The following is a 27,714-nucleotide window of genomic DNA, read 5'->3' on the forward strand; positions in this document are numbered from 1 at the left end:
CTTTTAATGTCTGTCTAACTAGCTTCCTCATTTTTGTGTAGTCCCCTGTTCTGTGGTGGGTTTCTTTTATTCCCTCTCCTGCCAAGGATGTTAAATTTAATAATATTGTGGTCGCTATTACTGAGTGGTTCAGCTATATTCACCTCTTGGACCAGATCCGGTGCTCCACTTAGGACTAAATCGAGAATTGCCTCTTCCCTTGTGGATTCCAGGACTAGGTACTCCAAGAGTCATTAATGGCGTCTAGAAACTTTTTCTCTGCATCCCGTCCTGAGGTGACATGCTCCCAGTCAATATGGGGATACTTGAAACCCCCCTTTGTTATTGAGTTTTCTATTTTTATAGCCTCTCTAATCTCTGTGACCTCTTTTTTTGTGACCTCTAATCACAGTCACTAACACCATCCTGATCAGGTGGTTGGTAGTATATTCATACTGCTATGTTCTTCTTATTCAAGCATGGAATTTCTATCCATAGAGATTCTATGCTACAGTTTGACTCAGTTAAGATTTTTACTATATTTTATTCTATGCTTTCTTTCATATATAGTGCACCTCCCCTATCAGTTCCACCTATTCCATCATTCCGATGTTTTGTACCCTGGTATTACCATGTCTCATTGATTGTTCTCATTCCACCAGTTTCTGTGATGCCTGTTATATCAATATCCTCATCTAACATGAGGCACTCAAGTTCACTCATTGTATTTAGGCTTCTAGCATTTGTATATAAGCACTTATAAAATTTGTCACTTTTTAGTTGTCTTCCTTCATGTTATGTAATTGAATGGAACTTTTTTTCATTTGACTTTCTCTTCAGTTCCTACCTGTACTTTTCTCAACTTCTATTCTCTCCTCTTTACTAGCATATAGAGAATCCCTGTTAATAGATCCTCCCCTAAGAAATGTCTGTGTCTGAACCGTGTGTCCTGCACTTAGTGTAAAAACTCCTCTATGACTTCTTTAATTTTACATACCAGCAATCTGGTTCTAGTATGGTTGAGGTGGAGCCAATCCTTCCTCTATAGACTCCTCCTTCTCCAAAAAGTTCCCCAGTTCCTAATAAACCTAAATCCCTCCTCCCTACACCATCATCTCATCCACACATTGAGATCCTGCAGTTCTGCCAGTCTAGCTGGCCCTGCTTGTGGAACTGGAAGCATTTCCAAGAATGCTACCATGGAGGTCCTGGACTTTAATCTCTTGCCTAGCAGCCTAAATTTGGCCTCCAGGACCTCTCTCCTACCTTTCCCTATATATCATTGGTACCTACCACTGGCTCCTCCCGAGAACTGCAGATAAGTCTGAGTACAAGTCTTGAGAAATCTGCAATCTTTGCACCCAGCGGGCAACTGACCATGTGATTCTCCCGGTCATCTCAAACCCAGCTATCCATATTTCTAATGATCGAATCCCCCATTACTATTACCTTTTTCTTCCTAATAACTGGGATTCCCTCCCCTGAGGAGGTATCCTCATTGTGAGAGGATACCACGGCATCATCTGGAAGGAGGGTCCCAACTATGGGATCGTTTCCCTTCATTCCAGTTTGATGATGTCCTTCCCAAGACTTGCATCCTCCTCAGCAGCACAAAGGCTGTCAGACTGGGGGTGGGACCCAGAAAGTCCCATCTTGTACCTCTCTGTCTCCCTTAGCTCCTCCAGTTCAGCTACTCTGGTCTCAAGAGCCCACACTTGGTCTCTGAGGGCCAGGAGCTCCTTGCACTGAATGCACACATACGCCACCTGGCCACAAGGCAAGTAATCATACTTGCTGCAGTTAGGGTTAGGCTATCCCCCCACTCTGCTGCTGGACTTCTGCCTGTATTATTTTTACTACTTCAGCTTTTTTGGGGGGAGGTGTTTGAGGGTTTTTTTGGGGGGGGAGAAGGGTTGTTTATTGCCCAAATGTTAGGTGTATCTGGTTCTCATGCTCCCGCTCTAAACTCCCCCACAAAAAACTCTTCTGTTTGGTAGCTCCTCTGGTCACTTAGGAGCTGGCTTTTTAAACCCCTGTTCTCCCTAAGTAGCCCTGCCCCTGGTTAATGGATCCTAAAGGGATGGGGGATCAAAGCTTCATCAAGAAGCCGTCAGCCTTGCTTAGAAGGCTGCTAGGCACAGGCACTGCCCCCCAAACAGGCCACACTATATGCTAAAATCAAACAGCGAGCACACAACAAACAAACTCACCTCAAAGGTCATGAAGTCATTCCTCCTTGGCTTCACCTGGCAAACTCTCTTGCAAAATTCCCCAGCTTGCCACTCTTGTTCACTAACTCCGCTGGTCGCTTAGGAGCTGGCTTTTTAAAGTTAAACAGGGAGCTACTCAGGGGAACTCTGACTCCTGTTGTTTCATCTGCCTGGCTGTTTTGGTCCCCAGGCCTTGACAACAGTAGATTCTTCTCCCATGGCATCTCCCATTATTACTAGAACTGGCTCAACTCCACCAATAGATGATGGGGCACTACCAGCACTTTAGCCACTGTGTTGTCCAGATCTGTTCTGAGCAGGACTAGCTAACATCATGGTATAAACACCATGTCTATGCTAGCATTCCCATCTTCGCTCACTGCCTTTAGATCTGAGCTGGTTCTAGCATCAAAAGGAAGCTTTAGAGAGGGAAAGTGCAGCATAGACACTCGGAGCGAAGGGCCTTTTTTATGATATATAACGTAAATTAAATTGTGTTGTTGTGTCATCCTGTTCTTATTGCTGCCCTGTCTCCATTTTTAAGTAACTGGAGAAGCAAATTTAGATTTAGTGGTTCCCTAGTCTTCCTTTTGGCATGGGAGTCCTGAAACAGCAGCATAGGAGGTGGTCTCTGCCAAGCAAGGAGCAACCCAGGTAAGATTTTCAAGGGTGCCCAAGTGACATAGTAGCCCAAATCTCATTTTCAAAAGAGACTTTGGCTCTTTAACACCTAAATCACTTAGGCATCCTTGAAAATGTTACCCAACATGCCTGTGTGGACTCGAATAAGGAGGCTGGATAGGACTACAGCAGGGGTGGGCAAACATCGGGTTTCAGAAATTGTATGGGGGGCCATTTAGGGGGGCCTGTGCCTCCCCAAACAGCCAGGCATGGCCTGGCCCCTGCCCCCTATCCGACCCCCCCTGCTTCTCACTCCCTGATAGCTCCCCCGGGACCCTTGCCCCATCCAAATCAGAGACTTAAACTAAGATTTCAAAAGCTTCCTTCAGCTTAGATCCCCATGATTCAACTAAAACACGTCAAAGCTTTGCAGAGTCATTGAGGGAAAGAGACAGACAGGTTTTGCCAACTAGCATTTTCATCCTCTCCCAACCAGAAGACACTAATTCTTAACACCAGTTAACCCACATCCCTAATACAGCCTGATAGGGAACTCCTTAATTCCCCACAGCTGGCCCAGCCCTCCTACCCTCACAATCCTTGTAATTAGGACATGCAGCTGTGGTCTTTCCTCTGCTTGGGGAGTGAGAGTTAACCCTCTCCCTGCCAACATTTGATGGATTCTGTACATCTCGGCGCAGCTCAAAGGGAATTTTCTAGTGATAGATGGTGTTTGGTGATTACAAAGTATGGTGGTTAGTATTAGACCACTGACTCACTGGGGGACCCAGGGAAAATTGTGTGCTCTCTCAGTGATATTCACTGCTGCAGCAGAGGGTACAATGTGGTGCTAGTTGAGTGGCCAAGTAGGCACCCTCTGCAAGCCCTGCATTGGCCTTGAATATGTCAGGAAGGGTAGTGCCTGCCTTCACCAACATAAAACACAGTCATGAGGCTCCAATAGCTCATGGATGGGGAATGGAAAGTGGCCACTGTTGCAAGCTACAGGCCCAACCCAATGCCTATGGGTAGGGTTACCATACGTCCGGATTTCCCCGGACATGTCTGGCTTTTTGGTACTCAAATCCCCGTCCGGGGGGAATTGCCAAAAAGCCGGACATGTCCGGGGAAATAGGGAGGCAGCATAAGCCAGGGTCCGCCTGGCCCCAGCACGACCCGCCGGGTCCGCAGCGCAGCCCAGCCACCCGGCTACATTGTAGCGAGCTCGGGCGGGGGAAGGAGGGGCGCAGCCACAGAAGGCGGCGAAGGGGCTGCTGCTGCCCCCGGAGGCCGGGCGGACCACGCGCCCCAGCCGAGCCCGCAGGACCACGGGGAGGCCGGGCCCAGCCAACGGCTCGGGCTTCCCTCACGGGCGGGGACTCCCCGGCCACTGGGGGACCCTTCCTGTGGCCACATCACCCCGCGCGGCAGGAAGGAGGCTGCAGCGCGGGGTAGGGAGTGCGGCGTGTGCCAGGGCTGCAGGGACCCGCGCTGCCCCGGTCGCCGCTGAGCATCCGAAGCCCCCGCCAGGCAGAGGCTGCCGGGGGAGCGGGGGAGCAGGGCAGGCGGGGGGGTGCAGAGGCTGCAGGGCGAGGAGGAGCAGGGCAGGCAGGGGCATAGAGGCTGCAGGGGCAGGGGGGCGCAGGGGCAGGGCAGACGGGGGCACAGAGGCTGCAGGGACGGGGGGTGCAGGGGCTGCAGGGTGAGTGGGGAGCAGGGGGCACAGAGGCTGCAGGGGCGGGGGGGTGCAGGGGCTGCAGGGCGAGGAGGAGCAGGGCAGGCAGGGGCATAGAGGCTGCAGGGGCAGGGGCAGAGTTGGGGCGGGGCTGGGGGCAGGACCGGGGCCCCGTGGAGTGTCCTCTTTTTTAAATGTTTGAATATGGTAACCCTACCTATGGGAGTCAAATGAAGGACTCTTCTTGCCAAGAATGGGCATTGGATTGGGTCCTATGAGACGAAAAAACACCCATGTGCAGATTGTACTGCAGCCTCGTGTCCTGCCCATGTGTTGCAGAGGACTTGCATGCGACCCAACCCAAGGAAGAACTGTGGATTTCTGCAGTGGGTGGCAGTGGGTGGCGGGAGTGGAATTTCTCACTCTCTGTATGTAAGGTCACGATCTGTAAAATGGGGATAATATAGATATTTCACAAGGCAACTGAGGAGCTTAATTATTTAATGTACATGAAACACTTTGACAGTCCTCAGTCAAAATGTGCTATTAAAAACATCTTGTATTATTCCAAGTGTGTGTAAGTGAAAGTGGCTACTCGGGAGAGAAGAGCTTCTTGAAGTCTCTTAATTAACAACAATTTGGGTTCCATGGCACTTCTCCTTCCTCTTACCAATTTGTTGCCAAGATTTTCTCATTCCTGTGGAATTCCATAATTCTAGAAAATAAATGCTGATAACTGTTGAAGTATCTTTAGTCACTTGATGACTGAAGCAGTTAGAACCTTTCAGTCACTTGTTGAGATCATTTTCTTTTTCAAAATGTACAAAATTAACCCTAAAGACAGAGGTCCCAATTCTTCGCTCACCAAATTTATGCCATGTCCTATTACACTAATGTAGCTCCTCCTGGGTTAGACTGGTGTAAAATGAGGGGAGAACACCAGGTAAGTATAGATAGCGACCTCCAACTGAGATTAGGACTCATTGTGCGGGGCATTGTGCAAACACACAGTACAGACTGTGCCACCCCAAAAAGCTTCCAGTGCAATTGGACAAGACAAAGGATGAGAAGGAAACTGAGGTAGAGAGAGTTGCAATGACATTCCCAGGGTCACAGAGTAAGTCACAGGAACAGAATGCAAGTTATCTTGCCTCCCAATCCAGTGCCCTATCTACTAGACCCTTCATCAGTTGTGTAACTTGGTCACTTTTGCCTCTGGTGTGGCTAAAGGAGATTGCAAAGTGTGACACCACTGGCCTGTTGCTTGCACCTAATTTTCACTTGCATATCCAAAGCCACTGTCCTAGGATGCAGTTATAGATTCAAATTATGCAGAGATCCATGTTTGAGTCGCCCTTATTCAACTATCCCTATGTGACTCCTTTATTATTTGAGCATCACATCAGCTGGACAGAAATCCTGACTATCTGAGGTTCTCAAAGATTAGTGAATTCATTTCACAAACTCACTAAATCTCAGCTTCTAGCATCTATTTATGTAAAGGATTTTTTAATTAATTTTTTTGGCCCTCATTAAAAGTTTCTGATTGACAGCACTGAAAAAATATAGCCACAGAACAGGTCTGATTCTGGTTGCACATCAGTGTAAATTAGGAGTAACTCCACTGAATCAGTGAAGTTACAATATCGGGGTAGCCGTGTTAGTCTGTATCCACAAAAACAACAAGGAGTCCGGTGGCACCTTAAAGACTAACAGATTTATTTGGGCATAAGCTTTCGTGGGTAAAAAACCTGCTTTTTTACCCACGAAAGCTTATGCCCAAATAAATCTGTTAGTCTTGAAAGTGCCACCGGACTCCTTGTTGTTTTTGAAGTTACAATAGTGTGAGAGGAGAACCAGGCCTAATAAGTACAAGTGCAAATTCCTTATGTTACCCTGGCAAATGTGTCCTACCCATACTTTGGGTGGGAACAACTGTTCATGCTGTGGTCCTGTCTGCAGAACAGCCATGTTGCAAAATCCAGAAAAGAAGCTATTTTTTATGTTTTAAAGCTCCTATCAACCAGTTACTATTCTGTTGTGCCCCAGGGCATTAAAGAGAATGAATACTTGTTATCACTTAACTCCTGTGTAGGCGATTATGGGTTTCCTGCTGTTCTGAAGCTTCAGAATGGCAAATTGGGCTTCCTTTAGTTTTGATTTGCCGGTTGAAGAAAGTGGAGATCCCACGCAGGTGAAAGACAAAACTGTGTATTTGCTATTTATCAGGAAATGGCTAAATCACAGCAGTTTCCCCCGGATCTGATGATCACTTCTTATTGTTTGACTTTAAAACTCAGGACACTATGTTTATTGTCTCATCAAGCAGCCTGCAAATGAACATTTACATTTTTATTGGTGTTCTTTTCCTTTCTCTGGTTTCAATATTGTCCTTTCAAATAGTTGTGGACACCAAAAAATGTTCCTTTTTGTGGGTCACTCTTCAGCACTTTGCTTGGAAGCTCTAACCACTCCATGACTGTGGTAGGGTATCACATAAGAAAGCAATCATCGCTTAGTGGCCAGGCTGGGATGAGTGAACTGCGGTGAGCTCAGTACTTTCCCCACCAATGGGATAACCTGATCTGTCGTGCCATCTTTAGGCTTACAACCAAGAGGCCTCTGTATTAATGACCCATATATTGTTTTCAAAAAGTATGCAGCCCTGTTCCTAATGAAAAGACTCTATTCAAGTTCCTGCTGCTATTTTTAGCCTGCTGCTGTTCAGCTCACTCTTAGAAGAACCTTTAGTACAATACTATATTTCTTTCTTTCTTTTTTTGCAGGCGCTGAGTAGCAGTCTGTATAAGAGCGCATCGCCCTATGGCTCCCTTAATAACATAGTGGATGGGTTAAGCTCGCTCACTGAGCATTTCTCTGACCTATCCCTCTCCTCGGAAGCCAGAAAACCCAGCAAGAGGCCACCTCCTAACTACCTATGTCACCTCTGTTTTAACAAGGGACACTACATCAAAGACTGTCCACAGGTAAGTGATGTGTGATGGTCTGTAAGAGTATTCACCGCACCACTCGTCTAATAAGACAATTTCCTGAACTTGACTCACTTTTTTTTTTCAGAGCAGCTTTGCAGAAATGTCTTGACAGTTTACCAGGCCAGGCCAAGGTTCTTTTCATCCACCTGTTATCATGGGGCCTGTTACCATGACATTTTACTTGTGTGTCGGCCCCACCTACCCATAGATGCTGGAACTAGGGGTACGGGGGATGTCGCCTCACCCCCTGGCTCAAAGTGGTTTCCATCATATACCGGGTTTGCAGTTTGAATCAATGACTCTCAGCACCCCCACTATACAAATTGTTCCAGCACCCCTGCAACTACCCCAATGTGACTCGCACCCCAAAAAAACACCTCACTCCAGGCAAGTGAGTGGGTAGATTTTGGCAATGGTAAAGGTTGTTACTGTGTAATTTTCCATTTTGAAGATTGTGCTAAATTCATTTTAAAGCTGCACATTTCTTAGCTATCTTGGATATAACATTTAATAAAAAAAATAGCAAGTAATGGAAGTACCCAGCACTAAACACTGTAAGGCAAGAGAAAATGTTATATCAGATGAAAACCTTAAGTCACTGTTGCAGGAACCCAAGCTCCAGGTATAGCTAGTGCAAAATATCCCTTGCCTGATATATGAGAGGTTTATGCTACTTGACTAGAGTTCATGATGGTTCTTGGCTTAGTAGACTGCCTTTGCAATAGCAAAACTGGTAACGTTATTTTCTTAAAGATGTAGGGTACAGTAATTTGCACTAAAACCATATACTAATTTGCATTTCTCCTCTGAAGAGCCAAATCCCAGCATGCCAGGTTTTCCCATCTTCTCAGGTTTCAGCTTGGCATTGCTAAGGTGCGCTTGTTCCCATAGAAGTAGAGACGGTTCAAACTTTCACAGTTCCAACAAGCAATCTACTTAGAGTCCTGAGGCAAAAAAATGCTGATGGCGTTCCAAAAATACAGAAGTGCACATTAGTGGCATCCTCTAGACCACAATTTTCAAATCCTGGCTTCTTAACATGTAACCTTTGTTCTCTCAGTAAAATTGACTACAGTCGATGGCAGCTAGGGGTGTCAGACATATAAAAGCCAGAATTGCAGGCAGAAGGAATGTTTGCCAGCTAAGCAAGGTCAGCATGAAATTGAGTGTGTTCCTGTTGCAGTTGGTCACAGAGGTGTGAACCAAAGAGGGGGTTATCTCCATGAAGTTTTAGCTGCATATCTCCTTCTGATTTTAAGGGAAGTTGTGGAACAAAAACGCCCCATGCAGCTCTGCAAATGCACTTCAAAATATTGTACATTGTATTGTTTCAGAATACACTGAATGGATCATTTTGTTCAGGAATGAGACAAAAAATATTTAGAAATGTGTTTCAATTTTTAATCGACTCAGTTAACATGTACTTGCAAAAAACACAGAAATGATCATGTGATAGCATACATTGTTCAATACTAGGATAGAAATATGCTAACTGTAACTGAATATACCCAGCAGTGGACTCAAATGCAATATTGTGTGAGATAACAGTGCAGTTCTGGGTATGTATAAGAGAAACGCAACAGGTTCCCTAACAATCAATACATATCGGGCAGTGGCTTGCGTAGATTGTCCCCAGTGAATGTATCAGAAATATCTTGAGTGGAGATTCAGGGTCAGTTAAGGAAATTAACTAAAAAAAGAAAATCAGCTAATGCCAATTAAAGCACAGCATATGCAAAAGTTAAGGTTCCTATAGCAAGGTTTATGTGACTGTGTTGTACACTCTATCCAATTTTTGTACGCATGTTGGCCCAGATCTTCAAAGGTATTTAGGCATCTCACTCCTATTGAAATACTATTGAGGATCTGGGCTATTATGATTTAAGCAATAATATATTAAGCTATCCGTTGAACCAAAACAGGAATGGAGAATACTACCTACAGTATGTGCTCTGTGGCTGAACTGTAATATTATATAAACAAATATATATATGTGCCTATGTGTTTGAGTACATGTGTGCTGTACATCAGTGTATACTTTCAGGGGAGGTGGTATGAAATTAGGTCAGTATTGTGTGCAATATCAAAAATAAACCCTGATTCAGGAAAGCACTTAAACACAAGCACTTTACTGGGCCTCAAGCCTGCAGTTGAGTGCTTTATTGAATAGTGTTGTACTTAAACCTATGCTTAAAGTTAAGCATGTACTTAAGTGCTTTGTAGACTCAGGATCTTATTTTCAAATGCCTTGAATCTGGAATCGGATCCACATGAGCCCATATGGCACCCCACTGACTTCAGTGGGATTCATTGTAAGCTTACAGGTCCAACAGCATGGATCCAGTTGCTGGATCAGGACCCATGTTATAAAACCCCTTCATTTTACCAATCCTCTAACTGCAACTGATTTTGGTTTTTAAATTTATTAATATACTGTGTAATAGCTGTAGGGTTTGGTGGTTAATTCCTTCCAGTGTCATCAAAAACAAAAGCTATTTTGAATATGGTACAATGGTTAAAAATACTACTCCATATTTTAAATTATGTTTTAATTCAGACAGGGGGAAAGATAAAATAATCAGACTTGGACAATATGCAGAGCAGTAAATCACATGGTATTTATATTCTCGTTCTTTCTTTTTTACGTAATCACCTAATAAGAAACAGATTTTGTCATGGAGTTTATTATGAAGTTTTTTCTACATAATAAAAAAAATTACCTAACTTCAGGACTTTTTAATCCTCCCTTATTCTCCTTGTTGCAAATGTAACAACATACTGTTTGCTTTTCCTGCTGCCATATGAGTTGACGTTATACCATTCTGACAGAAATGTAAGTACTTATTTCAGATTACACCTTGAGAGATGACCCAGTCCAGAAGCATAAATCACAACACGTAAAATCTGATTTTCTAACACCTCACATATCTAAAGCTTCTTTTCATTTGAAATTCCATCTCAATGCGTTTGTATCAAACCTGAAATATGATTTCATAAAGCTCTGATTTTACAAAGGTTTTTGGGATCCCTTAAGACTGTTGTAAAATCATGGTTAACGTCACTTTTTTGGAGCATGTAGAAATAGGGTAATATACCTTTAAATAGTTTGTGAGCCATCTAGTGGCGCTCAATGTATTCTATGTTTTAGAAGCTCCCTGAAACCAGTAAGAGCAGTAGCATGTATCCAGCTACTCACTGCAGGTTTGTGTATATTTAGTCAACACAATTATTTGGGACCCAACTGTTTCCGTGTGGTTTCATCACGTTGTAATTGTGCCAAGAGGACAACACTTTCAACTAATCACGTTTTTCCATGTGCTCCTACACTTGTTCTGAACTAATTTTTTTAATCCAAGTATCCAAAACAGTTAAACTTCCATTCCAGTCAGGCATCTACTATTCTTTCAAATGCAAAACTCTCACTGATTTCAACAGGACTTTCAATCATAAGAATGACTATAGGATTGAGGCCAAAAGCATCACACCTCAATTTAATTTGGATCTCTGTAATTATATCTAACAATGGCAAACATTCAACATATTTAATTTAAAATGATAGGTAATGTGAGGAGTGAAATAATACACTTTTTTCTTTGTTCACGCATGGGCATATGCACACACATATATAGAGACTTCTTGTCCTTGTCATCAAGGTCCTACACAATTCCACCCTAACCTACATCTCAGATCTTGTCTCTGACCTCACCCTCTACATCTTCCCCAAGACAGGTAATATTCAGTCTTGGGCCAGTAACAGCTACCATATAGATAAAATGTAATGATTTTCTAGTCAGATATCTCACAGCCCTGCAAGGCTAGAAGTGGGAGACAATACTCACTTTCCAACAGGAAAGATCCAGAAATATTGGAACGGAAGATCAGTCTGGGGGGATGGGGATGTGTAGAAAATCTATTTTAGGTCATTTTTAGAAGGTTTTATTGCTTCCTGTGTGTTATAGTTGTAGTCTCAACATTTTTTTTTTTAAAAATCTACAATATTTGTAAAATGGCATTCCTCCCCAGAGATATATGTGGCCTATACAAAATACATGATGGCATGTTGTGATATAAATATCTTATTGGCATCCATTTGGGATAACCTGGGTAACTCACTCACTGCTTCACCACTGTTGATTTATGCAGCCACCCCAAACTCAAGCCAATGAAACCATAAAATCTCTTTACCACATCACACTATCATGTATTAAATGTACTGGTTTTGTGTGTACTTTTACATACTTACACACACACATACACACACACACACACACACACAAGCATGCTATCTCAGCTTCCAGGAAGTCACAAAATGCTTGCGCTTCTGGACTGTTTTAATTCCTTGGTGGGAGAGGAATGAGTGGACGCGGATTCAGGATAGTCTTTCCTAGACTATATTTATAAAATGCATAGTTCCCTTTATTGCTTTGAGCAAGGGTGGATTAACAGCAAAGGCAACAACAAAGCTAACAGAGATACAGTCCAATCTCAGGGCTCCAGCAAAACAGGTCTGTGTTCAAAACTTCCAGCCAAACCCCTTTTCTATCTGCTGCTTCTGCCAAGCACTGATTCCAGCTACTGGGTCTCTGTGTTCCATCCCTACCCAAATGCCTACAAGTTCTGTTGTAAAAATACATGCATGGTCTGTCAGTCAAACATCATCCCACGTTTATGGCCTCAGCCATGTAGTTCTGAGTGCTGGCCAAAGAGTTCTTCTGACCCCTTAGTCATTGCCAAGCTGTCTAGAATGGGCTTGTCAACAAAGAGGGAACCATTTGAACTCGTTTGAACTGGAAAGGAACTCATATCATGGAGACACTACGTAAGACACCCTGGAAAATATAGGTGGTGGTCTTAATTCTGCACTCATGTACCGTAAACACTGAATCATTAATCCCACCCAAGGAGAGTTGGAAGGTACATAAACTTGTGTTTGAATATCTTCTACCACTTTGTCTATATTTTTGTGAATATATATGTACATATACATAGATGATAGGTATATACATGCAGATGTGTATATTTATGTAAATATATACACACATGTACCAGTATAGACACAGGCGTAGTGGATAATGACATTTGCCTTCCTTTGCAAAGCATTTTGAGATCTATGGATGAAAATCACTATATCGGCATGATTCAAAGTCATTGCAACTAATAACAGGAGTATTTCCATGGGTTTTGAATCAGACCCTATTAAAAGCTATATACATATTCAGGTCAATGAGAGTGACACTCAGCATATCTGGATTGAGATGCCTAATTTCAGGCACTCAAGTTTAAACATTTTTTCTGTATGGACTGACCCAGATATAAACCACATCAGTTATAAACTGAGCTTAATCCCATGCTCGCAGTCCATTACTTAGTCCACAAGCCCATGCTGCCTCATGCTATTGAGCTGTCTCTCCTTGTGATCAGAGATCATGCTGGCTGCTCTACAGCAGAGTTGGGTCAGGAGGCAGCCCTCTGGTTGGGAGCTTGTAGTGACCCTAGGACCGTAGGTGGTAACCTGAGTGGTACTGCTCCCTACAACAGTCAACTGATCTGGAGCATGCCCAAGATTCAAAGGACGTGTGGCTTTTGATTTTTAACAGACACCAAAGGGCAGCCCTGGCTAGTTGTGATGGGGATGGTGAAGCATCTAATCTTTACAAAACAGTGACAAGCCTTCAACCTAAGTGGTTGGCGTGTGTCAAGACTCTTCATAAAAAGAAGAGAAACTTACTTTTGTTTTTAAGTGAAAGATGAGATCCTCCTTTACCTTTATAGTTCCCCAGAATCAGGTCAAGAAGTCAGAGACTGTGTGAGACCTTAAAACCAGCTCTAGGTCATGGAAACATCAGCTAATTTAAGGCTACACTCATCCACACACACCCTGAAGAAATCCTAAACAATCACATAGACTCAAAGAATCACAGATATTTAAGGCCAGAGGGGACCATCTTGATCACCTAGTCTGACCTCCTGCACATTGCGGGCCACAGAACCTGACCCACCCACTCCAGTAATAGACCCCTAACCTCTGGCCAAGTTACTGAAATACATGTTGGCAATGCATTGGGGTATTTTTAAGGATGATCATAGAAGGATCTCCTTTTGACCTGGTGAATATATGTGTGGCTTACAAACAAATGCACATGTTCTTTCTGGCAAATCAGGGAGTGCAGCCCTGGGACTGTTATTCAGTCATGGGATTTGGGGATCAAGTACATTATCCCCATGATTCTGCTAACCCTCAAGTGCAGAGCGTGGGCTTTCAAACTAGCTGGCTTAACACCCCCATCTTCTTGGGTTGGAGACCATATGTGTGGGCATTTGTTGTTACATAGGTCTGGATTTCACAAGCTGCAGTCCCCAGAATTTGAGAATCACATAGGATCTGGATCATGCAAGCTCTAGTTAGAAACAAATGGCATTTGAACCACTAGCCCACGTAGTATTTTACTTACATTGGGTAAGTGGACATTCTGTGATATACATTCTACAGGAAGACAACAGTCCAAATTCAACCTTGGTGTAACACCACTGACTTCTTTAAGACCAGGGATGATTTTGGTCCAGTACATCTCTATCCAGAAAAGAGAGCGCTCTTCACCTTTATGGGAGTATATTAGCATTCTGGCAGAAAATAAAAAGGATTCTCCAGATCTGATTCTCTCCTCCACACAAGTCTCTGCTAACAAACCTCTTTATCTTTCTGAGACTTACATATGGAAAGCTGGGATATTTAAATGTCATACACATGTTTGTATATAATGTGAAACAAATATCTGGTTTGTAACATAAAAAAGTAGCTCTGTTTTACATCATATAATATATGAGAGAGACAAGGTGGATGAGGTAATATCTTTCATTGGACCAACTTAATGATAGAAACAAACTTTTGAGCTTCACAGAGCACTTCTTCAGATCTGGAAAAGGTAAAAGAGCTCTGTGAAGCTCAAAAGATTGTCTCTTCGACGAACAGACATTGGTCCAATAAAAGATATTACCTCACCCACCTGGTCTCTTTCATATCTAGGGACCAACATGGCTACAACAACACTGCAAACAACATATATGGTAAGAAAAAATAACATACACTTTTAATAATGTGAATTAATTTGTTTTAATTGTATATGTTATGGACCAAATTCCCAGCTTGTATAAATCAGTGTAGCTTCACTGAGTTAAACAGAACCAAGCCAATTCACATCCGCCGAGGATCTGGCCTTATATCTTTAAAATATACTGTAAGCAACCATTTACATAAGACATTTTTTTCCCACATATGTACATCTCTGGAAGCAGAGATTAATATGCAGATCGTGATCTTGAAAACACTTATGCACATGCTTAACTAAATACTGTGTTTACAATATCATGTCCTAGGTTTGTACATTTTAATGTACTGGAACAATATGCAGTTTTCAATCTTAAATTTCATTATTGCACATTAACGCTGTTCCACTTTATATCTCAATCATACTGTTTTTGTTTTAGGTGATTTGAAATTGGTTCAAGTTTTTTCACATGTATTTGTTTAAAATCTCTACTTGAAAAAAGTAAATCTTAGTTTATTTGTTTATTTTTTCTCATAAGCTATGTTTAACTTTGCACTGTGAGTTTTAGAACTGTTTTCAGATTGTTACAAGTTTTGTTATGAAAACCTGCAGATGTCTTGCGTACAATAACTCAGTGCAGTGGTCTATGATTTTGTAACATCCCTTTCAACACTGGAAACTTAAGCTGGTTGAGGGTCTGAGATATCGAAGAACACTCACTGATGTCTACATTTTGAAATTCTGAATAACTTGTGTGTGTTGTGCCTTCAAACCATTTAGCAGCGCAACATGTAACTCAGACTTCTGTAGAAGGACCTATCATCGCCACATTTGATAGCACATTAGTCCAAACAGTCTGTGCTTTCATAGTAAGCTCACAGAGTTCCAGTTTGAAAATTGTATCTGTAGCAGGGTCCTTGAAATTTGGATTAAATGTTTGATATTGTTTTGAGAAAGGATAATGGATCCTAATATAAGCAGATGAGAGTGACTACACAAAGAGAAAGAGAAAATAAAGAAATCTCCAGTCGACCCTTTTGATTTTATTATGCTATTTTCCTGTCTAACATACTTTTTGATTATGCATATGAGTTCCAAAAAGTGCACAAAACCAGCTGAAAACAAACACTTCCTGATGTGCTGTCTCTCATACACCCACCTTACTTTCACTCTGCTATTGCTATGAACTTTCTTTGTTTTGGGAAATGGAATGTAAACAGACATTACAAAGGCAAATGGTCTAAAAATAACATATGCAGCTATTTTAGAATTCTATTTTAGAATTCGACGACAGGTCATTCTAGCTCTTCCCTTGTTGGTTATGGTACCTTTTGACTGGAGTTTTAGCCTTACATGTTAGTATCTTTTTATTATACCATATTAGATTAGAGCAAGAGGCTACTTCACAAGCCCATTGTCACTGCACCAGGATTTCCTTGGGGCTGGTACTGTGGCATCACCCTTCATGGAACTCCCATTCATGTCAGTGGAATAGTGAGTTCCATAATCTCAATTTCATTTCAAAGCCTATTGCCCATTGACTGAGATCAAATGGGATGGAGAGAAATGGATGTCAGGAAAAGGACAGTAGGCCCTAATATATGCATCATATTTCAATTGAGTAAGAGCGTTATCATATGTTAATAAAATACCTGGTTACCATAAACATGCTGAATTAGATTTAAAAAAAATCATACACCACAGGCCAGATCCAAATCCCATTGAAGTCAATGGGAAGATTGCCATTTACCTCAGTGAGCTATGGAGCAAGCCACAGGTGCATATCCATTGCACAATTCCTAACGCTGTTTACTAACAAAATTATATTTGCTCAGTGTGCAATAAATGGCTTAATAAACCTGAATTAAGTACCCAGCTGGGAACTTAAATGTAAGCATTCCCTCTGAGAGGCACAGGTTTTGGTAGAACTGAGAAGTATCTGTTTTCTCACTCTCCCATAAGGTGACCTATAGACAAAACAGGAGGAATATGAGGGATATGAGGGCAATATTATTAATGTTTATAAGAGAGAGGTCAATATGAGCAAGGTGGAGTAGATCATGCCCTCCCGCTGAAAAGCCTGTGGGATGGGGCTGGAAAGAAAAGCAACTCCTCCAAGCAGTCTGTTGTTTCATGATGGGGAGAAGGGTTGGGGGTTATTGAATTCATTCTCAGTATGAACTAATCTGTTTCAAAGTAATCACAACAACATAAAACAAGCACCTTCTATGCAACACAGGCAGGATAAAACATAACACAAATAGCCTGCCAGCACCAGAGGAAAAAAATCCCATGGGCTTTTCACCAAATAAGCAGTGGCATTCTATGTATTTGTATGGACAGTGTGATGTATTTTGGTTTATTTTCATATTTAAATAACTAAATTTTCAGACCTCAGTACTGATAGTGTATTGACTGTTTTTCAAGATCTCCTCCTGTATCAGATCAAACTTCCACCAGAGCCTGACCCCTAACATAAAACATAAAAGAGCAGCAAAACCCCGTATGCATTATAGCAAAAACGCATATACAGTAAATCCTGCGAAGAAAGTGGGTTGAAATTTTTGAGACAAAATGTTTTTCCATTAGAAATTGTAGTTTCATTGACATCAACATTTTAAATGTCAATGAAATTTTCCAACAGGAATTTTCCATGGGAAAATGGTGACTTCAACAACACTTTTCAATTTTCGAATTGGGATAGCAAAATGAAAAGTTTTTGTTTTAAATTGATGTGGGAAGGGGTCACCCTTTTCATTTGGAAACAAAGTATCATTTTGACATGACAAATTGTTTTGTTTCAATTGAAAATGGCAACATTTTTGTTTTGATGGTTCAGATTTGAAACTTTCTGGAATTTTTCATTCATGAAATTTATCAGTATTTTGAGACTGTTCTGATTCGGAATGGAAACTAATTTCAACATTTCTTATTGGATGAAAAATCCAGTTCTACCCACAAATAAAGAACCCCAACGAGGCTTGGGCTTGGTTCAGATTAGCGTCCTACAGCCTGGCTGTTTAAAAGGCGGTGTTGCCTTTTTAGGGGTGCCAGGTTTGTTCTCTCTCCCCTTTTCAGACTCACCACCCTTCCCAGAATCTCCCTTCTCTCTTCCCCTTCCCTAGTAACTCCCTGTACTGTGCACCCTGTTTCCTCACTTCACCAGCTGTAGTGTCTCTCCCCTTTCTTCCCTCCACCCTAGTATCTCCCATCTGCATGGTCCCTCTTTACTTCTTTCCCTATTGAGTGACATCACCAGGATTTCAAACCCCCCGTCCCCGTGCCTCCTTTCTTCCCTTATCTCTTCCCCTGCAGGCTGCAGCTGCTGCCAAAGCTGAGTGGATGGGGGCGGAATGGACTGGTGCCTGCTCTCCTTCCCTCCTCCTAATGCACAGAGCAGGGAGCTGGGAAATGGTAGGGAGAGAACAACAGGGAAGCAGCAGAGGAGGCAACACCCCTCTCCTTGTCAGCAGTGGGACCAGCAACTTCTAGTGGCTAGAGCTGACAGCTACTGCCCAAAACTTTTGTTTCCTTTCTGATTTGCCCAGGACAGTCGGGGAGATTCCGGGGACAGAGACAAAACCCAAACATTCCTCTCTTTCCAGTTATCATCCCATCCCAGTGGGAGTAGACATCAAAATAAATGAGTCAGTCATACCCCTCCCTCCTGTTGCCCTGTCCTCTCTAAGCAATTCAGACATTAAAGGTAATTCAATCAACCTTTTACCTCCTTCCTGATGTCCAATCTATTCAACTAGATTTTGAAATCAGAGGTAGACAGACACTCATCCACCACTCTCCTGATGTTCTGCCACTCCACCTGAATTGTGCCATTGGGAGCCACAGACAATCATTCCCGTCTTGTTTGTCTGAAGCTGCACCACCCCGTCTGGATTATGCCATCAGAAGTAAAAGGAGCCACGTATATTTGGATAACCACCACTTTATCTGTAAAATCCCTATTAATGATGGACATCAAGCACTAGTACATTAAGAATGAGATGCATCGTGTAATATACGCCATTAATGAAGTATTCCAGGTGATGCTGTCTGGAGTAGAGGTATTACCTGCGCAGTGCGCATTTGCTCACATGCCAGTCAGCCTTCTTGTAGTTACAGAGGGAGACTCAGGGATTAAAAGGTTTTTTTTAGAGATCATTGTGCATATTAGAAAATAAATGCTCTTGGCTGTGGCACTTCAAGGGCTTGTTTAATGTTCATAGTTTATAATCTTAAAAAGTCACAGTACATTTAAAAAAAATCCTGGTCATTAGTCTTTGGAACAAGTTTGATTTAGCTGCAGTTTGCTTTTTGCACTGTGAAAATCACACTTTATAGCTTTAAATTAACAATGTTCCATAGCAAAGAACTGATTGAAGGTTCCTTGGTGCAGCAGCACCACTCAGTGCATACCTTTGAAAAGGACAATACCTCTGTAAACTTGCTGAAGTAGATCCTTGAAGACCTGTCAGCCCAGCCATGCTAATCTTCTTGTAAATCCAAGTGCAGTAATTTCATGAGAGCAGCTCCTGTGCTTGCTCTGACTGATTTTCAACAGAGGCCATTCTTAATGCTTTGATCTGTCTTACTAAAATATTTGACGCCTTCTTAATAGTATTAAAAGAGTCACCTGTACCATATTTTTGCTTATATTATGGAGGGTCATTGTGCATAGAGAAGACTGAGTTCTATTTTGTACATAAAATAGGGATTCATCCTCTTTGTTTTGTATGAAAAATACAATGCATCTTCCCCAAACTTACAGCACTTACTCTTTGAGTACAGAATGAATTCTGTACAAATTTACAAGTCACTCTGTTAATTGGTTTGCGCTAATTAATTATCTGTCTTCCATCCAAGGAAGACAGGCATTAATTAATTAATGTAACATCACAGCACTCCTATGGGCGAGATATGTATGGTTAGCCTTATTTTACAGATAGGTAAACTGAGGCACAGAAAGGTTTAGTGATTTGTCCACTCACCAAATGAAAGAGCTGGGAATAGAATACTGATTCCAATCCTGTGGCTTAACTACTGGATTATGTTTCCTGTTTGCATATTTAGTGAATGAAACTTTGGCAACAGGTCTGTCTGTATCTTCAAATTCCAGAAAGCAATGCTTAATATTCTCATAAACATCGTTTCCTGGATCCTAAGTAGCAAAAGTACACTAAGCAAAACTACTAATCAAGCTTAAATTATAATCATACTGAGCAGTTATATAATCTTTTCATTAGCCTTTAACACTAGGTACTGGAATCACAACTGATGTATTGTTAATGAAATATTGTAGTTTAAAAAGCCATTACCAAGGTTCATAGGCCCAAAACTGGGCCTACCTTTTCTTCCCAGATCTAGTATTTCCTTCTATACTTCTCTCCCCCCTGCAGAAGAGAAAAGCTACAGTGTTCTTTTGGTAATTAAAGAAAAGAAGGGAAAGAATTTTATACTAGACAGTAATCAATGCCAGTTTAATAGCTAACACACCAGAAACTCGGGATGGAATACTGATTAATATGTTAGGGAGTTTTACCATTATTACTGAACATTCTGGAGGTAACTCATTCTTGATTTATGAATTGATTCTTAAGCTATGGTTCATGATTTTCTATTAAACTGTTATGCATCTTTTGTTTCTAACTCACTTTCTGACTGTAACGAAATCTGAATAAGAGTTTGGCAAATTCTGCTGAGATCTTCATCTCCATTAAACAGAATTCAGTAGACTATAGACATTTTTTTTAAACACATTACAAGTTATAAGGAATAGCCATATTTTAACTAGATTTGGACCTTTGGATCTCAACTGGGTTCAGATCAGAATCATAATTTTCCCCAGGTTCAGGGGCTTCAGATGCAAAGCATCAGTTTGAAGCCCACTGTTAATTTTAACCCATGTTGCAGGTGGACCTACAAAGAAATTGATGAAACTCAGCAATGGCCCAGCCAGTCAATATTGCCACTTTAGCATGTGTATCTACCCACTTATGCAGCAGTTCAAATGGTGCAATGTCAGGCAGCAAAGTAAGAGGCCCAAACTCCAGCCGAGATTCTGTCTTTCACCCTCACAAATATTTGTAGCATGGGTTTCTAATCCTGCCACAGCACAGGGAGATGGACTACACGACCACGAGGTCCTTTCCAGCCCTACATTTTTGTGATTCTGTGATCTGCTCCGTCTGCTTCGCATGGGTAGGTGACAGTTGAAATGGTCATATAAAAGTCATATACATATTCCTGTCCCACGCAATCACTACATGGGTTGGGAAGATTGGTGAAACAGTTGGGCTGATTCTCGGTAATCATGTGCATCGATGCAAAGTGGGTGTAAAAATGCAACCATTTTGATTCGGTAGCATTTTACTCTCACTTTGCACTGTTGCAAATGACTACACAAGGCACAGGACAAAGGGAGAATCAGGCCCAGTATTTTTCACTTTGTCTCACTATATGTTACATAGCATAGCTGTGTAATAGCTGCTTCATTTCAGCCCAGAGGTGGTTGCATGATTGTGATGAGTGAAGTGTTCTCTGTGTGCATGTATATAAAATAGCATGTCATGAGTTTTTAAAATTTGTTCAGCTTTTTGGAATCTGTGATTGAAAGGTTCTGTCTGGTTTTTGTTAGCATTATTATTGATATGCATGTCCTTGTTACGCTGGACTGTAGTGGTTTCCTCTGCTCCCATCGGTACAGCTGACATGGATGCATGCACTATGTCGAGGTGCAGAAGATCCTTTGGAAATGCTTCCTTCTGAAATGCATAGTGTAAAGTGCAGTACAGGGTTGTTAGGCCTAAACCCCACACTGAGCTTTTCTCCAATATCTATCATTTGACCTTGTTTCTTTGGTGGGGCTTTTTGGTTTGGAGTTTTGGTTCCTTATTCTAGACCTGTTTCACCTTTTAAATCTGGAGTGAACTTTTTGTTCTTGTCTCTTTCTCGGTGTGCTTCAGCTTGTAGCTCAGTCCGAAGCACATCCTTGAAATCTTCCCCCCCCCCAAAACACACATGCTGATAGGTGTCTTTAGAAAATGGAACTCTCTTGATAAATGGCATAGTCAAAGGTGATGTGTTTGTTTGGGGGGAGGGACAGATGAATGTTGTATATGTGCAAGCATCAAAGTGGTTGACTAATCAAAAAAAGATAAGATATAACAAAAGACTAGAAGGATTGCACAGAAGGAATGTTTGCATAGCATCACATACAGGCCTGACTCAAAGCCCCTGTTTATATTAGATTGCTGTTATTCAGTAACTAAGGTTATGGTGATTAGCAGTACTGTGACTATAAGGGCACTACTAAAACAGCCCATGCTGCTGCCCATTACACTTTTATTTGCACGAATCCACCCTATTAATGATACCCGTTGGTGTCATTAACATCCGACTCCTAAGCAGCAAGCCCTAGCCCTAGTCTGGCGAATTAGTTCCTTTCATACTGTACTGAATCTATTTCTATAGGAGACAGGAGTTTGTAGCTACAGACTTGAAAGACAAACAAATTTATGATGAAGTGGGGTTTAGCCCACAAAAGCTTATGCCCAAATAAATTTGTTAGTCTCTAAGGTGCCACAAGTACTTCTCATTCTTTTTGCTGATACAGACCAACATGGCTACCACTCTGAGACTTGAAAGGTGCCGCCATTAATGTGAAATTGTGGCAAAGGCTTTTTAACAGTGACGATAATTAATAAATAATGTAATGATCTGCTTTGGAGGAATTTGGGGCACTGTATCCAAAACAGGCATAAATAGGAGCAGCTATGAGGACAATTAGCAGGACCTGCATCACTTTATGGCTGGGCTGAATTTGGCCCATACTGTTGTGACTGTGTTTGCTGACTAGGTGGGGGTAGGGAGGGGATAAGGCAGTTTCTTCAGTGCTAAAAGACTTAATTCTCATCTGCTCTGGTCTGAGCTCCCATTCCTGATTCAGCACGCATGAGACTGCTAACAAAATCCAGATGTCAGACAAAAAACCCAATACGCTCTCCCACCCATCTGGTGGCTCAGGTTTCTTGGAGATTGAGGGGGGTGGAGGGAGAATCAGGAGAGATTCCTAGAACAGCTGAAACTTTAGATTCCAGTATGTAAATAGTTTTCAAGGAGAAGGAGCAGCTGGGGGAGGGGGCGGAGGTAGGCTGACAGCAAATCAAGATTTCCCCATGAGGCAGGGGGAGAGGAAACAGAAGGGGTGATGGTTTTAGTTCATGTTATGAACCCTAATAGGCACAGAGTGCCCACTCCTTTTTTGTTACTCAGTTTCTCTTGGGAAAGGGAAGTTTGGAAGTGTTGTAGGTTGTTAGTTGCCAGAGTCCTGGAAAATTACAGTGAGCTCCACAGATGGCAATTTTGAGTCAGAAATAAAGGAGCAACATGAAGTAAGCTAGTCCTACTATAAAACTGGCAGCTTGGCTCTTTTCTTCCTTCACTTTGCTGGTTGTGGGCCTGAATGCACGAACATGTTTTATACTCTACTTTATTTCATTCCTGGAATGTTTGAAACTGTCACATCTTAAGCGCAGCTGTAAGAAAAGTCCAAAAAATGTTGTACCAAAACTCTGGTAATGGGGCATGGGAGGAGAATGGGGGAATTTTCTTCCATCTTTTCGGGGGAGAGGCAGACAATGCAGAAAAATCCATTTTACTTTAGTCTGGTGTGAGGCCACCACTTAACACAAAGGAAGTGGGAGAAGACACCTTTTAGGAGGGGGCAGCAACTTCACACATACAGTAGATGGGTAATTAAAACTGAAATCTTTGCTTTTGACTTTGTGCTGACGTTGGGATGGATTTCCAAAACAGGCTACAACAGAACTTTAAGATGCAGATCTTCATAGGTATACCTCCGGCACACGGGGCCTGATTCTTTATTTCAATGGAGCTCTACTCACTGCAGAATCATGCCAAAAATTACTTTATGCTGCTTTTAGAGTCCCTGTACTCTGGAGCTAGTGAGAGGCTGATTCGTATCCTGATGCAACTGAAAGAAGTCTCAGGGCTGCTCAGAGTTCATCCTGGCTTCCCAAAGCCACCATTCTGACAGCTGAGAATAGCCAGAATGCAGCAGAGCTCTGACCAACCCGATGGCCTCTTACTGGGTGAGATTGGAAGAGAGGTTGGCAGAGTTGCTATGCCAGGTCTCTCCTAGCTGGAGAATCCTCCTCTACAAGGACGTTTCCCAGAAAACTGAGTAAGCCAGCCTTACGGTGCCTTTGCTTCAGGAGAAGAATTGTATGTATAGCGTCGTATTTTTTTGTGGGGTTTATTTTTTTTAGTGTGAGAAAAGGCGGGTCAAAGAAATGCCCTTTGCACATGGCGTGGAAGATGTTTGATGTTCGTGACAGTCCACAGTTCGTTCCCCAGTCTTGACCAGCCCCCAGCTAAACTTAGTCTCCTATACTAATGAGCTTTACCCTGCTGGTAGAAAGTGCCATTGTGCCTGAGAAGCAGAGCTGTTGACCACTGTGCTCTCCCATTTAGCTATGTTAGGCCCAGGGCCTTGAAGCTAAGGACCAAGACTTTGAACTTGATTCTGTGGGAAGCCAGTGTAAAGATCAGAGGCCAGGTCTGATGTGTTCATGGTAGACCATGTTGCTGAGGAGATGCACTGCAGCATTCTGTAGTAGCTGGAGTTTCTGAGGGCTGATGGCTTCCTGCCCAGGTATATTACATTGCTGTAGTTCAGAGAGAACATAACAGTGTATAAGGCCAGGTCACTGACTGCCAGGATGGGACAGAGTCTCCTACCCCACTAGAGATGGTAGAAAGTATTACCTGTGAATGCTGCTATATGAGAGCTTAGGGCTGGGGAGAAATCCAGGAGCACTTTTAAAACTATGGACTTGAATTGACCAATGGGGGGGAGGGGGTATACCTTCAACCAAAGGAGACTGCACTGGGGATGCAGTCTCTTCAAAGCTCTTTTCTCTGCCCACCAGCATCATCTCTGACTTGCTTGGATTTAGCTTCAACCAGCCATTCGTCATCTGAGCTGGTAGTTTATGGTGAAGAAGAGGTAGATTTGTGTCTCATCTGCATATTGTTGGCACTTGAGTCCATGTTGTCTGACCGGTCTGTCTAGTGGTTGCATGCTGATGTTAAATCCTTTAGGGACTCTGCAAGTGATGGGGCTAGTGGCGGAGGTGCAATTTCCTGTCATTACTTGTTGGGTGTGTGACTCAGATCGTTTTAGTACGTTCCCTTGAAACACTACCACCTCTCTCAGGAGGAACAGCAGTATCTCATGAGTATCTCTCTCACAAGCACTTCTTGGGTGAATTCTCCCTCTGCTCCCAAACCTCCTCCCATATACACTCCTTATATGTTTCATTGTTGTGTAGGTTCAAGACCAGAAGCTGGTGGAGATAAGAGTGAGGGAAGTGTGAGGAATGCGGGGAGAAGGAGATGCTGAGAGAAAGCCGCTGCTGACCAATGGCTTCACACTGGTGTTAATTCTGTGTGTGCCTGAAGCCAGAAGATGCCGACGGGTCTGTGTGTAACATTCATTCCGCAATAGTTACCCTCAATAAGGGCCCTACAAACTCCAATTTAAGTCAGCAGAAAGACCAATTGATTTCACTGGGAGTTGGATCCGACTTCAAGACAATTCTACCTGGGTTAAATAACTGAATTTGGATGTAGGCAGTAAAAAGTACCCTGTTGTAGGGCACCCAGAAACAAAGCCTCGTTGAGCTGACATTTGATTTAACCCCTTCATTGCTGCTGTGCTTCTGGATGAGCGATCAGGTAGATACATAGTATCATAGAACGCAGAGCTGGTATTAGGACACCTTCGTCAACACCCTTCTGTCAACGCAGGTTTGTCCCAGACAGGTAGAGCTGAGAGAACAGCTTATTGCAAATAATGTATTCGGTGAATTCTGCCTCCTTCTCATGGAACAGCCGAGATCAGATTTTGATTGCCTCCATTTATTTGTTATTTGAAGAATAATAATTTTAGAATGGAGGGAGTCCAGCTCCCTGCCTAGGCTTCGGAGCCTGAGCCGCAACTGCAAAGCACTGCCCAACACAGCTACGTGTAGAGCACAAGTTCGAGCGCACAAGCCCAAGTCCATTGACCGGGACTGGGAAGCTCACTCCCGTGGGCTCCAAAATGCTGTTTAGACATACCCTAAATGTACTGCAAAGTAGGGAAAAAACCATGAATCGCATTACCAGATGGATGGCAACTCTTTCTCCTGGACCAGGGTATGGCCTGGGGGAGATGGTCTCCAGGTCAAGCCAAGGAGCTGGCAGAATTCAGCCTCTTTATATTGCTGACATGGGAACTTTTCTCAAGTGAATCTTAGATCTAGTGAATCTTAGATCTTTTGGGAGATGCTCCTGACATGTTGGGTATAACCTGAGGCAATACACAACTGACCTTAGGTAAAGTGATTACCCCAGGGGAAGTTTGGCCACCACAAATTCTACTTTCCCTGTCTCCTGTGTGGATTAAAAAACTCCACCACCACTCAGTTTTAACTTTTAAGTCATAACAGCTGCACTGGGGTTTGCATTTTAACAGCCTTCCTGTCTTCGACTCCTGCCAGAAAAAAGTGCTTATGCTGCAGTTTTCAAACTGCAGGCACCCAGTTTTCAACTAGTTCTTCATTTTAAATGGAATCGCAGGGCTAGGATTTCTGAAGTCTACTGCTCCATCACACCTGCTTCTCCTCCCTTTCTTCTACCTTCTACTGGTGTTACCTCAGAGCCTTCCGCACTGCTGGAGTTTTCACAAAGCTGTCTCTGTTCAGCCTTGACATGGTAGACTGACAGCTCTCACAGGAGCTGCTCCATGGGATGGTGTATATAGGCACAGTTTTATTTAAGTCAATGAAGGTGCATCTGTTTACACCACATGAGGATCTTGCCCACAATAACTATTTGCATTACAAATAGAAAGAAAATTCCAGGTGACTCCTTCACTGAATGGGAAGTCCTTAGCCAGGATGTTTTGCCTTTTTTTTTTTTTATTGTGGTTTAGCCATTACCCAGCTTCACCACCACACAGAGGGCTACATCCTAGTGGTGCTGTATGTATATAGTTGGTGAAGTGCTTTGCGATTGCATGTGGAAAGCGCTGTATAAATGTAAAGTATGAATACTACTTCTATGAAACAAGCCTCCTACAAAATTGTGCAACTAATACGTTAATCTTATATCAGTTAAAAATGGCTACTTAAAATCAATTTTATTTTATTTTTTGGGTGGGGCATAAGCCTTATTTTATCTTGTGCATTCTCACCCATTGCTACATGAAGCATAGCCATGGCAACACCGTTGTGGCTGACACCAGGGATCAAAATGGGGACTTCCACAGCTAAAAAAGCATAAATTGCTACAGCTTGAGCTAAAGCGCCAGACTCCTAACCTGAGAGCTGTAACTGACTCGTATTTTCTGTTGATGAGACCCAGAGAAGGATGTCTAACGCATACTGAGTGCATTACAGGAGCAGGGTCAGTGATTGATGCTCTATCCCTTTTCAGACATTTCCCCACCCGTTCTGTTTGTGATTTATATTTTACTTAAGTGGAGGTGGCAGGCTCAGTGTGAATTAATTGAGAGAATTTTCTCTAGCCAGTAGTCTGCTAACAGGACTGGTTTGTGCCTTATTGTGGCTGCTGCTCAGTATCATCTTTCCATAGGAAGCTAATGATTCAACCAGCGGACCAAATTCGGTGATGAATCCCGGTCACTTGCCACCTGAGGCATGTTGCGTATATGCCAAGAAGTGGTGAAATAAAGAAAAAATGTTACCTCAACACTAAAATGTTCTGAACAGTGTTAAACTTCCGCTTTAGGATTTGCTAGCCCCTCCAAACTTCTTTAGGGAGCAAGAAAGGCGCCCATTACATCCAGTTCTGGTCTGTGTATGAATCAGGGAATGGTTAATATTTGGCGCTGAACGAATCATCATTGACAAATCCTAAAATTGCCTGTTATTGCCTCTTTAAAAGATCCTGTAACTTAAAGTTATGATGAGAAAGGTTCAAAGGTGTTCTGGCTCTTTTCTTTTCAAAAGGTGTGAATGTTAAGTTGTGATTTACAGTAACATCAGTAAACCTCTTTGCACTCTGTTATTTAAAATGCTACTAACCTGCCCTTGGTGATAGGACTCGGGCTTACATAAGGCGCTAGTAAAAATATACCCCTGTAAGGTATGACCAAGAGAGCCAGT

General features: G+C 42.5%; 1 protein-coding gene across 1 annotated transcript in view; it reads left to right on the forward strand.

Annotated features, from left to right (window-relative positions):
- The window catches only part of LOC112110753 (zinc finger CCHC domain-containing protein 24), a 163,612-nt gene that overhangs the window by 25,042 nt on the left and 110,856 nt on the right, over positions 1 to 27,714 (forward strand). The window contains exon 2 of the mRNA XM_024205906.3: positions 7,272 to 7,472. Within this exon, the coding sequence (XP_024061674.1) occupies positions 7,272 to 7,472 (201 nt within the window). The remainder of the gene's footprint in view (positions 1 to 7,271; positions 7,473 to 27,714) is intronic.

Source organism: Terrapene carolina, unplaced genomic scaffold (genome assembly GCF_002925995.2).
Source record: "Terrapene carolina triunguis isolate 2854851 unplaced genomic scaffold, T_m_triunguis-2.0 Scaffold147, whole genome shotgun sequence".
In the NCBI taxonomy this organism is placed as follows: domain Eukaryota; kingdom Metazoa; phylum Chordata; order Testudines; family Emydidae; genus Terrapene; species Terrapene triunguis.